The sequence below is a fragment of the Artibeus jamaicensis genome, unplaced genomic scaffold (genome assembly GCF_021234435.1).
Source record: "Artibeus jamaicensis isolate MK-2021 breed Jamaican fruit bat unplaced genomic scaffold, CSHL_Jam_final contig_3152, whole genome shotgun sequence".
In the NCBI taxonomy this organism is placed as follows: domain Eukaryota; kingdom Metazoa; phylum Chordata; class Mammalia; order Chiroptera; family Phyllostomidae; genus Artibeus; species Artibeus jamaicensis.
The window spans coordinates 6962940-6979638 of NW_026521729.1; the positions used below are offsets into that span (position 1 = coordinate 6962940).

A 16699-nucleotide genomic window follows, 5' to 3' on the forward strand; every position below is an offset into this window, starting at 1 on the left:
GGACGCAGCAGGAATGGCCTCCAGGGAGACCTGCTAAGGGAGGCTTCAGCGGGCCCCCGGACCCCCACACTTGACTCAGCCATGAGTAGGCTGGGTTCCCAGGTCCAACTCTAGTGTGGGGGTGTGCGGGGGTCCCCCCCACATCAGCACAGTCTCAGACACCATGCTGGTGTCTGAGAATTCAACCCCGTTGAGATGCCGTCCCCCCGGAGAGAGCATTGGACCCACAGCTAGGGTTTCCCCTCACTCCCCACCACACACACCTTCGGGCCCGTCGCCAGCCCGGCTTCGCCCCAGCCAGGTGCCCAGGCCTCTGCAGCTCAGAATGCCAACTGCAGGTCCGCACTGTCATCTGCACTGCTGACCAGCTGTGGGGGGTCCCCACAGCCCCTCCGTGGGATGGCCCGTGAACCTCAGGTTTTATTTACTTATTTTGGGGGGGGGGAGAAAGAGGGAGTAAAACATCAACTGGTTGCCTCTCAAGTGCCCCCCCCCCCCCCCCACAAAGGACCTGGGCCACAACCCAGTCACATCCCTGACTGGGAATTGAACCAGTGACCTTTTGGTTCATAGGCCGACACTCAGTCCACTGAGCCACACCAGCCAGGGCATCAGATTGCCTGTTTATTGCAAAAGCACGTGACTCAGGAACAGCCAGGGGAAGCGATGCACATGCGGAAGGGCTTCCAGGCCCCCTCGGAGCACCCCACTGTCACTGTGCCCTCCCGTGGTCCCCAGTCCCAGAAGCTCTGGGAACACCACCCCCTTGGGGTCTGTGGGGACTCCATGAGCAGGTTGACTGATTGAACCTCAGGCCCTGCCCCCCCCCACCTTCGGCGCTTCCCGAAAGTCACCTCATCACCATTACAAAGCGCCCTCTCGCACTCCACACCTGGGGCGGCTGGAGGGTGTCCGAGCTGTGAGCCAGGACTCAGGCGTGAAGGCCACAGCTCTGTGAGAGCTGTGTTTTGGCACCTGACTGATCAACATGCGAGCTTCTTGAAGCCACAGTATCCTGTGGGGGTTTAATAACGACTGGGATGCTATGCAGACGGGGCCTCCCCCCGTCCGCCGCCCCCCCCACTCCCCGCAGGGACGGCAAGTGCTGCCGCTGTTTATCACCCGGTGCTTCCTCGGGCACTTCATCCTCAGGTTGACCCTCCACACTGAGGACGCGCTGAACGCCACCTGAGGCACAGTCGGGGCTGAGCACGCGCGGCCCCGAGTCTGTTATTGGTGGTGATGCCCTGGACGTTCCTAGCTACCTAAGGGTCCAGGCGTTCAGGCCTCCAGGACGTAGGTCCAGATGACCAGTGACTGATGAGCAAACTCGAGGTCTGCCGCGTGCAGGGGTGAGCATGCGTGTTGGCCTTGAGAGTGTGAGTGAGCGTGCCGCCAGCTGTGGGCTAGCCTGCACGCCTAGGTGGTCGCCCAGTGGGTCCCACAGTTGCCCCGTGTCTGATATTTATGTCTTGCTAATCACAAGGGGATTATACAAAAAGGACATTTTGCTCTCAGTGCCCAGGTAAGAGTTAAGTACTGGATGCATTTTCACCCCTGCGTTGTTAAAAAGCCCTTGGTCTCTGACCTCTGGGCACAGCTAACAAGCCAGTAGTCCTCCAGGACTTGTTTCTGTTGGGTCTCTGCTCCGGGTTCGCTGCCAGCGCTTCCCGGACCCTGGTCTGTGTGCTCACACGCATCTACGCACATGCACTCGTCTGTGTGCGCACATGCAGGTTTGAGTGCGTTGAGACCCCTTCGCACACCGAGCGCTTGCTCTCCGAACCCCCCAGAGGAGGCAGAAATCCGGATGTGCACGACACACACGCACTTGGACTTTTGTTTTCTTACTTTTTTCCAGACTTGATAAATTACACTCAACTGACCTGAGGTTCTGTTTCTTCAGGTGTCACGCTGTCTTCATTTTTTTAAAGGTGACTGTCTTGCATGGGTTTGCCAACGGATACGTTAAAAAACTTTCGTGGCCAAAAGCTGTTCTGAAAGAAAGGGCTTCTTGCGCCTCTGCTCACCACAGAGGGACCCGGGCCAGCTGCATGGAGTCTGAACTACCAGCCACAGGGCTGCGGGGAGAGGACGGCAGCCCGCTGCCCTGGGGTTGGGGCGCTGTTACATGTTACGTTTGGGGAAGGAAGACGTGAGCTGCTGGGAAAGAATGCACACTGGAAGGGGGGCCGAGCTGGTGAGGAGCAGACAGGACTGCTTTGATCAGTGGCGTCTGGCGTCTGGCCATCAGAGCCCCCATCCCAGTCGGGGGTGCGCGCTGGCCCAGTGGCTGTCCCGAGGCTACCGGCCGACTCCCTGCCTCTCTCTCACCACCGGCGGTAACTCCCTGTTGGCTGTCCCAGGGCGGTTTTCAGCCCTGGGACACGTCTGTCCCCAGTCGGGCCCTGTGCTGCGTTCTTCATGTCCTGAGCTGTGGGGCTTGCTTCTTCAAGTGGTGCCGGAAGTCACGCGGACAGGCCTCTCACTCTCCTGGGCGTCTGAGAGGTTGAAAGGGTGGGACGTGGGTGTGCTTCTGCCCGTGGCAGTTAAGCAGCCCTCTGGCGTGGTAGGTACCTGTCACTTGGGATGCTGATGGCCCGCGTGCCCAGTGGGCGGCGGTCGGAGCTCGGCGTCCCCCCAGCCCTGCCGTCCTCTGTTGCAGGCTGCTCCAGTACACCTTCGTGGGGGACATCTTCATGGTCCCCGACGACCCCCTGGGAAGAAGCGGGCCGCGGCTGGAAGACTTTCTCCGGAAGGAAGTGCCCCTCAGGTAGCGGCCTTTCCCGGGTGCTGTGTGCGGACCCGGTTCTCTCTGTTCTCTGTGCTTTTCTTGTGTGGGCACTGTCTCTGGGGACTAGAAACGGCGTTTCATTTTTTAAAAAATAGTCTTAGATATTTAGTGCTGGTGCCGTGTACGTGGAGATTAATCAAGCAGGCACCCTCAAAGGACCACCTTCCTTTGTGGTCCTTTCGATTTTGATCTTGGTTCTAACCCTAGGAGGGTGGGGGCCAGGCCTTCCCTGTGGGTCTGAGAAGACGAAGCAGGTTTGGCTGACGGTCACTTGTTAGCGAGGCCACTGGGACTCATTGTGTGCGCCTGGGTGTCTCCCCGTGTTCACACGCACAGCCCTTCGCCATGAACCACCACCTGAGGGGCCACCGTGACTCCCTGCCCCTCTGAATGGAGAAGCCAGTATTCTGCATATTTCTGAAACTGATTTGAAACTTTCCAGTTTCTTTGTTGTGGTTTGGGTTTGTTGTATGGATTTTTTGTTTTGTGTTTGACTCAGTGCTAGTGTCGTTCTCTCCCCAGGGTGCTCGGGCGATGGGCCTCGCTCCCGGCGGCGCTCCCTCTGCCTGACCGGTGGGCCCCGTAACCCAGCACCAGACCTGTCTGTAGAAGCGGAACCGGCCGCCCTTCGGGTGTTTGCCAGCCGCGCCCCCGGCTTGCAGGGCAGGAGCACCTGTCGGGGGGCGTTGCCATTCGCAGGGCAAGACCCTTTCTGGGTTCTCGGCTTGCACTGGGGCCCAGGGCTGTCACGGGGAAGAGACCAGTGCAGCTCCACCTTCCTGGTCTTGTTGGCCATCTCCCTTTGGAGTTTTGGGGTTTTCTTATGTGGACGAGGCGTGGTGCCCAAACGCCCTGCTTCTCTCCCCGCACAGAGAGAGCGCAGCCGTTCCCAACCCACTGGACACCAGTGCCCTCTTCTCTTCCCAACGTCCCACCTTGAAAACCGCTGCAGAGATTTGAGGCCCAGGGCCTGTGGGGCCTCAGGCTCGTGGGTCAGAGCTAATGGAGGGCGTGCTCTCTGGTTCCTGCCCCAACCCAGGCATTCTGGTGGCGTGGCCAGCCCTGCTGCTCACCTAATGGCTCTTGACAGAGCTGTCATGAGTCCATTAGGAAGGTCAGCACATGCCCATGTGCGTGCAGGGTGTGGGCGCTGACACCTCGTCCGGAGCTCGGAGAGGGAGCAGCCCCCGGATGGGTGGCCCCTGCCCACAGGGTCCCTTTCTGTGAGGCCTGTCCAGCCAGGCTTCGTACAGAATCAGAGTCTCCAAGAGCCCCGGCACCCCTGCCTGTCTGGAGCACCCCGGTGCTGCTGGCACGCCAGGGTGCACAGCAGACCATGGCTGGGGTGGCTCCTGAGGAGCTGCCGCTGCCTGTGCGGCTCCTCGGAAGGACCTGCCAGCCCTTAGACATTCAGGGGGGCGGCACGAGGGTCTCCCGTGGATCTACAGCCCCACTCACCGGACTCCCTTCTGTTCACAGAGACATGCAGCCCCTGCTCAGCGCCCTGCCGAACGTGGGCATGTTTGACCCCAGCTTCAGAGGCCCGGGTGCCCCGGCAGCTGGCACCAGCCACCAGCCTCCGGCAAGGGGTCAGGGCGCCCCGCCCAGCCACTGGCTTCCTCAGCAGCCCCGCTTCCCCCTCCTGCCCGGCCTCCCGCAGAGCCTGCCCATGCCGGCCCAGAGGTCCTCGGCCGAGACCAGCGAGCTGCGCGAGGCCCTGCTCAAGATCTTCCCGGACTCGGAGCAGCGGCTGAAGATCGACCAGATCCTGGTGGCCCACCCGTACATGAAAGACCTGAACGCGCTCTCGGCCATGGTGCTGGACTGAGGGCCGGCGCGGGGCCGGGCCGCGTCTGGGGGCGGCAGGGCTAGCAATGTGAAGAACCAGCTCCCGGTGGGGTTGCTGTCGTCGTGTACAGGAGAAAACAGGTGTTCCGTGCAAAACCCTGGGTTTTCAAAGCCAGCTTTTTTCTATATATAAATTATGCTGCTATTACAGATTTAACATTTTCTGTAAAAGGAAAGTCTACATTTTCTGCCTGTTCAGAACTGTTTAATAGCAGTTACTCTTGAGTGTATTGACATTTTTATGTTTTTTAAACTATTTTCCTTAAAGCTGAAAATATTGACAAATGGATATAATTAGCCTTTTTAAATAAAAAAAAAAATAAGACGACCTGCTTTCTTAGGGAAAGCAGGACCTCTTAAAGTATATTTTCTTGCGATGACTATGTCCCGCCCACTAACAGGAAGTATGGGCGTCCCCTCCCCCGCCCTCCCCCAGAATCAGTCAGTTGGTTTTGCTCCCGTGGGGTCCTTCACCCGAGCGGTTGGTGAGTGTGGCCTGGGTGCCACTAGATGGCACCTCATGCCCAGTTGTGGGGCACGGTGGGAGGAGCACCGCCCCTCTCCCCCGCCACCCGCACGGGGGTGGGGCCTCTGTGATCCCGCCCAGCGCTGTGGCCCAATGGCCGGACTGGGTGTGCTCCCCTGACCTGACTCTAGAAGTCGGCTCAGCCTCCGAAGGTGACAGTGGGCAGCAAGGAGGTTGAGTCAACGCCCCATTGTCACGGTCATGGTGTGTCCACAGCCATGGGAGACAGCCCATGGGAACTTCGTGCAGCTTTGCCAAAAAACGGTTTTCTATTTCCAAAATGACCCCAGCCAGTAAATAGCTTTAGTAGCTTCCACGGGGGCTGACCCCCGTGTCCGTCTCTGGTGTCCTCGTGCGCGACCCCTTCTGTGAGCCCCTCGGCACTGCTGTGTCTCAGCGTCCTGTTCTCGGTGTTGCCCAGACTCTGTGCCTTGAAGTTCTGGGCAGGCTGTTCCAAGCATCCTCACTCCTCTCTGGACCTTCAAAGGGCTTTGTACTTTATACCTGTCCTCTCGCCAGGCTGCTCACAGTCCCTGTCGTGCCCACTCTGTGGACCAGAGCTCTCCCAGCCCCAGCAACCGCCACCGCAGGCCGGTTCCCCCCCCCCCCCCCCGCCCCCAGGCCTCCCCAGGCCCTCCCTCCAGGTGGCTAGATTTTTACTTCCAGTGACAGCTTTTGCTTCGGGGCAGGTGCCCAAGTTGCCCAGCCATAGGCTAGGAGGTAGAGGACCCGAGGTGGGCCAGGAAGGGGCTTCAGGTGGGCACAGCTGCCATGGGAGGTCTGGGGCTGTCCTGTTGTGACTCTGACCTTCAGGGTCAAGGTTTGGTCTGGCAGCTCTGTTGATCCAGAACTTCTGTTCCAGAGAAGGACTCCGGCAGCGGCCCCAGTTGCCAAGGCACACCGCCTGCAAGGGGGCTGGGCGGGCCCTGACCTTTGACCTTGGAGCTGTGCAGTGTTTGTGAGCCCCTTCCTGTGGGAAGGTAGGGTACAGGTGACTAAGCGGGAGGAGTACCTGATAAAAGGAATTAATTAAAAGCATTAATTCCTTTTCTTGATAAATCATAACAGGAAACGTGTTTCACAGGACTTTCCGAAGTTAATCAAGTTTAGCTCAGTTTACTACTTAAAACCTCAGTTTCAGCTCCTTTTGTTCTTGGCCTCCTCTTGACGCTCATTGAGCTCACGATTGTTTCTCGGTGGCGGTGGCGCACCTACCTCGGTCCGTCCCGGCCCCCGACCCCGTAGGCTCCTGCGTGCAGTGGCGCTGCGGTCTGCTGGTCACAGCCACTGTTCTCCGGCCAACACCGTCCACTGCTTGGGTCCGAGAGTGAGCCGGTGCTGGTGCTCACCTTCGCCCCAGGCCCCAGGCCTCTCCTCTGGGAGATGGGCCAACCTTTGTCAGCCTGGGTCCGAGACCCTGGGGGCCGTCAGCTAGAACAGTGAGGAGGCCCCTGGGCGGTCCTGGGTGGCTGCTCACTGTTCTCCGGCCAGCTCGCCTGTGTCCTGGCTGTGCCGCTGGGGACCGGCCGTGCAGCCCTCGGGGTTTGTGAGCGGAGGGGGGGGGGTCTGTCCCGCCCAGGCTGCGGCCTCAGCACAGTCCCGTCTGCACCTGGAAACCCAGGCACCCCCCGGGTCCCAGCCTGCCTCCCCACACCCCGAGATAGGCCTGCCCCTGGGCGGCCCTTCCCCCGCGGGTCCACGGCCTCGCCGTCTTGCCTCCTTTCCGGTCTCACTCCTGTTACCTCCCGGCCAGTTCGCTCAGTTGCTCTGACTCTCGCTGCTTCACCTGCTGCTGCCTCGTTCTCCGCGTGTTTCAGACCTTTTAGAGTGGAGTCGGGTAACCTGGCTTCCTCTGAGCACCGTCTTTGTTCACTGCCACTTCCCCCCCCTCCTCGCCCCGGGCCTCGTTCCTCGGTGTGCAGGTTGGCCGCCCACCGGCAGCAGCTGCCACCTGCATCCTCTGCCCGTCCTCAGTGTCCACGCTCAGTGACCACACACTTGACACCACTGACCTTCCTCTCCACGTGACCTGCGGTTCCCTCCGACCACTTCCTTCCTTTACCTCCTCTGACCCGAAGGCCAGTCCGTAATACCTTTCTCCTCCTTAGCAGGCGCTCAAACTCGGGACCGGCTGTGAGTCGTGGGGGCAGGCGGCTCTCCCTGACCCTGCAGACCTCCGGGCACTGCAGATGTTTACTCAGTGGCTCCAGAGGGAAGCTGGAGTCCCACCACTTCTGCAGCCTCCCCGGGCGATGCCTGTGCAGGTGGTTCATGGGCCACGTTTTGAAAAACCGGAGCCCTGGGACATCCTAGGCTCGCTTGCAGATCCTCTGCCCACCTCTGCCTTGCTCTTCTTCCCCACCTACCCGGCCCCGGGTCCCCTCGTCACCCCTGCCCTCCTCCCAGACTCCACAGCACTGCTCGGTTTACCTTCCAGAAACCCCTTCCTCCCGGTCAGTGGTCTTCAGTGGCCTGAGACCAGAGCACCTTGTTCAGGCACCCGAGCTCGGTCTCCTGGGCCTCTCACTCGGAGCCAGACTTGTCCACCCACCTTGCACACTTCCCCACACGCTCACCGCAGCCACACACGCGTGCTCAGTTACCTGCGGGCTCCTGGCCCCTGCGTTCCCCTCCTCTTTGCTAGCGACGCCCCCTCTGCGGCCCTCTGTGTGCAGGAATCTGCAGCGCCTACCCCGCTCCCCGCGCCTGCCGCTCGGCGTCTGCAGCTGATTGTACTGCCTCTTGCCTCCTTCTCTAGACTGTGAGCTCCTCGCGGGCAGGGACGCCTGTGTTCATTCTTTGTGTTTCCACGGCACCTAGTGCCTTGCACCGAGGTGCTCAATAAACATTGCTCCATTCACTTGGGGGACGGTGCCTTTTTGAGAGCGTCTGGCAAGCCCAGGGGACCCCTCAGGACTACACTGTCAGCAGCTGCGCCCATCTGCCCGTTGCTCCGCTGTGGTGGGCCATGGGCAGGTGCCTGCCTGCCTGCCTGCCTCCCTCTTCCCTTCTCCAAGGCTCCAGCACGTGTCTGGCCGGGGGTGGGCACCCAGGCTGGCCAGGGGCAGACAGCTGTCCTGATGAAGGCCAGGCAGAGCTGCTCTTGCAGTGGGAGCTGGGGGCTGTCACACCCTCGTCCCCGTGGCCGTGGAAGCCTGGTGCACCGGAGCCTTGCTCAGCTGTCCAGATGCCTCGCTCTGATACACTCCCCTTCCTCCTCACCCTGGTTCAGGTGGAGTGTGCGGCCCCTTGGAATCAGAGGTTGAGGGAGACCTGTGTCCTTGCCCTCAACTGGGCAGAGAAATCCTAGGGCTGGTGGTATGTGTAGAAAGACCCCAGGGATGTGTGGCGACAGGACTTGGGGATGTCCGCCCCGGGCAGGGAATGGTGTAAGCCCCCACCGCTCCTAAGGAACTAACTTCCCGGGGCGCTCCAGCCCGCCCTCCAGCTGGCCACCTCCTGCCACTACCCATCCTGTGTGTCCCCGCTTCTGCTGCACGTTGTGTCTCTGAGACTCCCTGGTGTGACTGTTGGCGTAGTCCCCACGCTGGGCGAGACCAGGCCTGCCCGTGTGCACTTACCCTTCCCACCCTTCCATGTCCCGGACCGTGGGAGGGGCAGGGTGCAAAGGCGCCTGCTGCCCCGGGTGTGGTGTGTTCACGCAGGCAGACTGTCACACTGTCACTGGTCATGGGCCCTCCCATGTCCCTCCTGACCAGTCTCCAAACGGCCAGATTCTGGACGCAGCCCTCTGTCCCTGCCGACACCCCAGGAGCCTCAGCAGGGCCAGGGAAGGCCAGGCAGCATGGAAGGCATTGCCATGCGCACGAAGGCTGGTCCCAGCCACCCTGCACTCACAGGCCCCCGAGGTCCCCCCTGGGAGAGGAGCAGAGCCTCAGGGCTCCAAGACCACGCCTCACACAGCCGGGGTGTCCAGGACTCAGGTGTTGACTTCCAAAGGCTGGGCCACCTCGCCAAGAGGCGCGCTGCCCCAAGGTGACTTGGCAGACAGAACGGCGCCTAAGATGACCTCCTGCCCTGACCCACGAGCAGAACCGAGGCCCATACCTGGTCAAGGATGTCAGCCCGCTGGGCAGAAAGCTGCTGCCGCCCAGCTCCCCACCCTCCTGCACTGTCCAGGGGCCCACGTCCAGCCCTGTTGCTGGGGCAGGGGCAAGGGCACGTTTTTAAAAGGAGAAAGTGGGGCCCTGGCCAGGTGGCTCACACGGCTGGAGCGCTGTCCCGATACACCACGGGTGTGGGTCCAATCCCCCGTCGGGGCACACGCAAGAAGCAACCAGTGGACACTTAAATAAGTGGAACAACAAATCGGCACTTCTCTCTCTCAAACCGCCAAATAAAAGTTTTTAGAAGGAGAGAGTGGACCGGCCCGCAGCACTGGTGCCAGTTGCTGGGGAGACTGAGTCTGGGCGAACTGGGATCTGCCCCGAAACGGCGGTAGTGTCCACGGACGGAGCCGGAGCTGGACGCTGGGGACCTCAGGGCTCAGTGGCTCGGCCCTCCCGCAGGATGCCCGGCCATAGGCTGGGGCCTCTGGGGCTTTCCTTCCCACCCACCCTGCCCCCCCCAGGTCCCCAGGGAGCCAGCCTTCCAGGCTGCAGCCTGAAACCCAGTCTGGGGTCAGGCCCGGGCAGGCCCCGCCCTCCCCCCTCGCTGCCCCCTGAGTGAAGAGGAGGCGGCCTCCCCTGAAAGAATGCGCTCATCTGCCCGCCTGTCTGGCTCCGGGATCAGTCTAGGGTTTCAGCCACCAAAAACGGCTTCAGGAGGGAGAGTGCGGCCCGCAGCTGGTCCCTCTGCCCGTGCCAGCCCCTCCAGAGGACAGGCCCTGCCTGCCACGTCCCCCCCAGAGATGGGAGGGTTCCCGTGCTTGCCCCGTGCTGTGCTGAGGAACCTGAGGGCGCTGCGGGTGGCCGCCCAGGTACTAGGTGTTGCACCCCTGCTGTGCCCAGCGGGGAAGCTGTGCCCAGGGGTGGACGCTGTAGAGATCCAGGAAGGAAGTCCCCACCCCCGCCACCCACCAGCCTGTCTGCTCTCAGGTCAAGGTCACCCCAGTTCTGCCTCAGCCCTGCCAGCAACCCCTTGGGCTGGGCCCTCCCCATCTCTGGGCATCTCAGCGTGTGAGATAGAAGCATGTCTCCCACCTGCCACCGGCCTGGCCAGCAGTGGACCCAAGAGCACTGACTGTGGAGGGGGACTGTCCTCCAGCCATCTCCTCCAAACTCCCTGTCCCAGGAAGTCCCCCAGGGAGCACCCCCTCTACCCTCCCAGCACACCAGCCCCCAGCAGCCAGTACTGCCTGAATTTACGGAGCCCCCACTGCACGCAGCACTGTGGGGAACGCGACACAGCCGCTGGCCTGCGTTCACTCGACGCGACAACCTTCTGATGTCACAGCCGTTGGCCCAGCCCGCAGGCCAGGGCCTCTGAGCCCCAGACCTGGGCAGGGCATCCCGAGACGGAGCTGCCCCAGTGTAGGCTCAGGGCCAGAGTCACCCCAGCTCTGATAGGTGCCCCAAGGGGGCAAGACACTCCCATGGTGAGTCAGGGCTGGCAGCCCAAGAACCAAGTGAGGCCAAGACTGGGAGGAGGCCCTGGGCTCCCAGGAGGAGGAGGGGGAGGGCTTTGGGCAGGGCAGGGTTGGCACAGCGCGCGGCCCCTGCGGAAGAGGCTTCGCCTGATGCCCAGGGAGCTGTGTCTCCCAGGATGCCCCAGGGTTTGTCCCACCTCTGAGCAACGGGACAGCCAGGCAAGGCAGCCCCTCTGCTGTCTGCCCCGGGCCAGCACTCTCGGCCGTGGCAGCCCCCGGCACGGGTCTGGCCATGGCACCCTCGGGTCCCCTCGTGTCCAGCGCCAGCAGCTCCCACAGCCCTGACACACTGTCAGGGCACAGAGCCCGGCACACAGGGGACCCCAGTACATCCTTCTTCGGGAGACGTGTGCACAGAACGAGGGCGGTCCGACCATCAGCAGACAACCCCTTAGATGCTCACATAGGACATGTGCCTCCCCCTCCAGGCCACTGGGACTCACTCCTTCGTAACCGTGTTCCCTGCACGTAGCCCAACGTGGCACATAGTAGGTGCTCCACAGGTGTTTGGCGAGTGGGCGAACGGGCGGTGGGGGGTGAGTGCGGTGGAGCCTCTCCCCCGGCCGGCTGCGGCGTCTGTGGGACCCGTGTCACGTGTGAGGCGGTGGTGGCTGGAGGCACCGCCGGGGTTTGGGGGAGACTGTCTGGAAGGCAGCTTGGCACCTGGAGGCCAAATTCCCGGCGGGTCACACTAAGGCGAGTTTCCTCGGCGGACGTGCGGGCATGGCGGGAGCCTGAGCCCCCGGTGACCGCAGACGGGGAGACAGCGGGCAGGCTCTCAGCGTGGCGGAGAGCTTGTCGGGACCCGACACCCAGAAAGCAGCCCCTGACTCACGACAGCCTCTGGGCAGGAGGTGGGCACTGCCCCCCCTCCCGGGACTGAGGGCCCCGCCTTGGCGGGCAGGGCGGGGCCTGTTGGTAACCGCAGGATGATGGGGACTGGGGGGGGGGGGTACTCAGGGGAGGGGAGGTGGCCGTGTCAGGAGCAGGGACTCCTGGGTGGTCAGAGCCCTCAGCGGGTGGAGGCCAGGCCTGCAGGGAGCCAGCCTTGCCCTTCTGGCCTCCCCTGGAAGGAGCCCTGTGCTGGGAACTAGAAGGTTCCGCTCTCCCCAGTGTGGGGCCTCGGCTGTGCTGGGGGAAGGACCCACGGGCTCACCGCACAGACGGGTAAGACTGGGTGCCCCGGGGTGCCCCGGGGAGCCGGCAGGTGATCTGAACCTGGGCCCGCTGTCCCAGGGCTATAAAAATGGGGACAAGAACGCCTCTCTCAAAGGATCGCTGTGAGTGTCAAAGGAGGTGACTTCTCCACACAGCGAGGAGGAGTCGAGGCCCAGGGCAGACGCCGTTTCTGGGAACCGGAGCCCCCGCCCTTCGCAGAGAAGGCAGCTGCCGGGAATGAGTCCCGAGCACCTGGAAGGTACCTGGAAGCGGTACACATGATCTCTGGGCTGGCTGGCTCATGGTGGCGATGGCCAGAGCCAGCGTCGTGGACTGGGACTTTGAGGCCGAGGGGAGAAGCTCGCTGAGCGACGGCGCAGAGGCTCAGGGTCCCCATCATCGTGGGCTCCCCCTGCGTGGTCCTGGGCTCAGCAGCCCAACACCGGGCCTACCCCTGGGCTTGGCTTACGTGAGACAACAATTAAAGTGCACTTCTTTACGTCGCCATTATTTGGCGTTCTGCAGCTCATGGCTTCACCAAATCCTTGTGCGCCCATCTCTGGGCGCTGCTCTGGGGAGGAAGTGGAGCGCACAGCCAGCAGCCGCCCTTCCCTCCCGAGGTTTCCTGGGGCGAACAGGCTGGCGGCGGGGGGAGAGTTGGGGGCGGGGTTGGGGGGACAGGGGAACTGGGGGCCACCAGTGCCCCTCTGAGCACTCACCCAGTCCGAACCCCGTGACGACGGCCCGCGTGGTGTTTGCTGCCAGCGCGCCTTGGACTTTCTTTTCCCTTTTATTTCCTTTCCTTTGTTCCTGGTCCTTCTTTCCTCCTCCCTTTCTTTCTTTACATGTTTAAATTGTGTTTAATAAATACCAAAAACTACCCAAAAGAATAAGGAAGAACAGAGAAACACTGTCACTCCCACCCTCCTGGAGATAATGACCATTTCAGTGACCACCCCCTTCTTCTGCGGGAAGCAGGCATTGTTTAAAGGAAGTGCCTTTGTTTCGCTGAGATTGGGACATGCAGAAGCTGTACAGAGGTCACACAGAGAGTTCCCGAGTCGCCCCCATGCGGGAGAGAGTCAGCCCGGCTGCAAGGGGCCTTCCTGGCACACAGCAGAGTCCCAGTCCCGCACGACAAGGAAAGAGGACACAGCCAGACCAGGGTCCCCAGGCTTCTTTCCTAGGTGCCAGGTGAGCACGAGTAACAGGGCACGGTGGCAGCCACGCAGACCCCAGAAGGACCCCTATGAACAACACAATGAGCCCCTAGTACAGGGCCTCTGAGACCAGCTGTGCGGTCAGGGCCGTGGTCAGTGGTCCCGCAGGGACGGTTCACGCCCAGTTCACAGATGAGAAACAGGGCGCCAAGGTCAAGGGACCTGCCCAGTCACAAGGCTGAGATGCCAAGACGGCCCTAGAAGGCAAATACGGCCCCGTCTTCCATGTGTTCGTTCAGACTCCAAGACCAGCAGGTGCAGGGGCGGCAATGGAGGTTCCGGAAAGGGGCAGCGCCGTCCACCCAGTGGGGGCTCACACGCTGAGGAGGGAGAAGGGCGAGCCCCCCAGGTCACTCCACACTGTCCTGAGAGGGACGCCGCGTGCACTCCTTGGGCTCTTCCTCTACTCTCTCCACATCAGCTCCTTCCCAGGAAGGGCTCGCTCAGCCCCACCGCCCCACCGCTCTCCATCCCATCCGGGTCTTTGAAAGCACATTCCCCGCCCCTGCGCCCCCCCACCCACACTCACAGCGCCCTCCCAGTTTCCCCCCAAACTGCTCATCTGGGATGCCATGGGCCTGGGGCTCCTCCCAAACCTCCATCCCGGTTGCGGGCCTGGGGCTGCCTGCAGGAGGAAGGGCCGGCTGCCCCAGGAATGCCTGCCTTGCTATCAGATTCCTGGGCAGCAGCTGGATCCAATTGAGCTGGGGGATGCTGACCACGAGGACTGGCCCCCAGCCAGCGCCCCGCAGGAGGGCTGAGCCTGCCGGTCCCTTTTCCACGGAGATAGAGTTGCTCAGGACACCCCAGGCCCACCCAGCCCCCCGAGCCTTCAAGCAGCCGGAGGAAGGAGAGGGAGCGACCAGCCCCACTGGCAGCTTCACTGCTGCTCCCTGCAGACCAGGGGCCCTGCCTGCTGCTCAGGTTTCCAGAACACGGTGGAAGGAAGCTGGAAGGCTTTCTGCTGGCCTGGGCTTGTGGATTTGGGGGTGCAAAGGGGCACACACAGGCTCGTGCTCCACCCCCAAACGCACACACACACACATGCACCCGCATCAAGCCCTCACTCGGAAACCCCAGGCTCCCAGTCTGACCCTCATCATCCGGGCTGGGGTGGACCTGGCCCCGGTCAGCCAGCCAAGCCGGGCCCTGAGCGCCACTGCCCGTAAAGAGTGTTTATTCCTAGTAACATGTTTCCTGGGTGCCTGGTTTACACCACAGCCCCAGGTGGGCATCTGAAATGCAGGTCCACTCTTAACGAACCCTCGACGTCACTGGAGGCTTGGTAAGTAAGCACTTGGCTCAAAGCCGCGCACATAAGTGGCGAAGCTGGGAGTGAAAAGTCAGCTCTGCCTGACCTCGCCAGATAGGGTTTCCTCCAGGGTAGGTCCACGGCCCGAAACCCCAGCCTCTGGTCTCCCCAGACCCAGCAACTGGAGCGTTAATGACCCTGGAGAGGTGCCTCCTTAAACCAGGCACAGCCAATCCCAGAGGGGAGCAGGAGAGAGGGACCCGGGGAGAGAGGGGTTGAAAGGCAGGGGCTCCAGCCCTCCCCAGAGAGGGACACCTTCTGCCTGAAGCTGGCCATTTTCTGGCTGTGCTGAGAGACGCAGGGGCGGAGAGCAGGCCGCAGGGCTCAGGCCCGAGAGTGGGATGTGAAGGGGAGATCTTCCTGAAGCGGTCGGGTCACGTACCTCAAGAGCTTTTCAGATGTGCTTCCTTTTGGACCCCATGACTTTGTCTCCAGGCTGCCCTGCTGAGCCTAGAGCCCTGGCTACCCCGATGGCTCAGGAACGAGGTAAAAAGAGCAAGTTCCACAATGGTGCACAGATCGGTACCCAGGACATCCGGTCTAGGGCTTAGGAGTGACGTTAATGTTCTCAGTGTTGTCTTTTCTCTCTGCCATCTGCGGAGCAAGCCGCCATCCCCCTCGGCCTGCCAGTCATCTCTGTCACTTGGGGAACTCGAGCCCTGCCTCCCAGGGCCACCACAGCCAGGTGGGCGTGGGGCCGGGCAGGGCCCACCAGAATCCTCCCACCCGGCCACGTGACCAGCCCCAGGCCTGTGGGGTTCCACTCTGAACCCCATGGGAACTACCAGGGAGAGAGACTCTTCCTATTATGAAGCCGGCAGGGCGGAGCCGGGTGCTGCCGGCGTCCATCCTGTCCGCCCCGGTCGGGTGCCCCGGTCATCTGTGGAGATGCCTTGTATAGCGGGCCCGGTCCCTCCCGACCCTCCACCGCGGTCTCTGCAGCTCCACCATCGATCCTGGTTCCGGTGGCTCGGGCAGGGCTTCCAGGGCTCCGAACGGCCGTGTACCTGGGGAGCCCCGTGTGGGTTAATGCCGAGAACGCACCCGAGTTTTCCCACCAGGGTCCGCTGCTGGGGAGCTCAGCGAGGCGGGAACTCACACTCCAGGAAGGTCCACCAGACAGGCCACGGGAGGGAGGGGTCCGCCTCTGGGCTCCAGGTGGGAAGCCAGGCGTCATGGCTTTGGGCCGCACCCAACCCTGCCCAGCCTCCCTCACATCCGAGCATGTCAGAAACTCCCGTGGGTGGGTGTGGAGGCTGCTGGGCTGGAGGGGAGACACAGGAGGCTGAGGACACTTTAATAAGAAAGTGGGGAGAAACCGTGACCTTGTGCTATAAAAAGCAGTGGAAGGAGAGGAAACCTAGCTGGGCCTGTAGGACTGGCTCTGCCCAGCTGGCCTCTGCAGGGTCTTTGGCAGCCTCAGAAGCCAGAGCGTGGCTGCTCCTTTCTCTAGGCAAGAAGTAGCTCGTGCAAAATAACATGTTTGGGGGGGGTTTTTTTGTCCTTTACATTGGAACTGCATCTCATGAGACGTCAGGATTATGGGTGCACGAAGGATCAGCAGGTAAAGGTCTTTCACGGGCTTCTGCAGGGAGAGAGAGTGTCTTCCAGGACAGCCGGCTGTCCGTTGGGGACGCAGACTTCTGCTTAGTCGTCTGTCGAGTCCAGTCCCCGAGGGCCATGCACACTGGTTCCCCCGGCTCAGGGCTGGGATCTGAGAGGCAGGACAAACGACTGCCGAGGGACATGCTGCTTCCCGGTTCTCGTTGAAGAGCTTGCAGAGGGACCGGGAACTGACTTGTGAGTTAGAACACGCCTCGCTCTCTCCGTCACACTGTGCTTGCCGTGGCCTGAGGAATGACAAAGGTGAGATTTTAATTGGGAACGTGCTTTTTAATTTCTTCAGACACATTCCGACTTCAAAAGCCCGTTTTCCGTGTCTACCAGCACGTTGGCAGGAAGCAGCGGGAGAGGGAGGGATTTAACCTGGCAAACTGCCTGTGAACGAGAGAGAAGTCCCTCCTCTGTGAAGAAATGTTCTGTGCCACCTTTTCTTCCTTTAAATGTTCTTTAAGTGTTTTTACCCAAGCAATAAAACACATTTTTTAAACACCAAGGATGTTAGAGAGAACGATAATTAAACGCTGTGGCTCCCTGGCCTGCCAAGTCCTGCTCCGGCTCTGAAGCAGAAATCACTTTCGACTCTGCCAAGAAATGTTTGGTGGATCCCTCC

General features: G+C 61.6%; 1 protein-coding gene across 5 annotated transcripts in view; it reads left to right on the plus strand.

Annotated features, from left to right (window-relative positions):
- N4BP1 (NEDD4 binding protein 1) overlaps positions 1-4799 on the plus strand; it is a 41234-nt gene extending 36435 nt beyond the window's left edge. For 4 of the 5 annotated variants that reach the window (XM_053663204.1, XM_037141598.2, XM_037141600.2 and 1 more), the window contains 2 exons: positions 2666-2773; positions 4274-4799. In XM_053663204.1, the coding sequence (XP_053519179.1) occupies positions 2666-2773; positions 4274-4622 (457 nt within the window). In that variant the 3' untranslated portion in view covers positions 4623-4799. The other variant, XM_037141599.2, reaches the window with a different exon arrangement.
- Positions 4800-16699: the final 11900 nt, after the last annotated feature.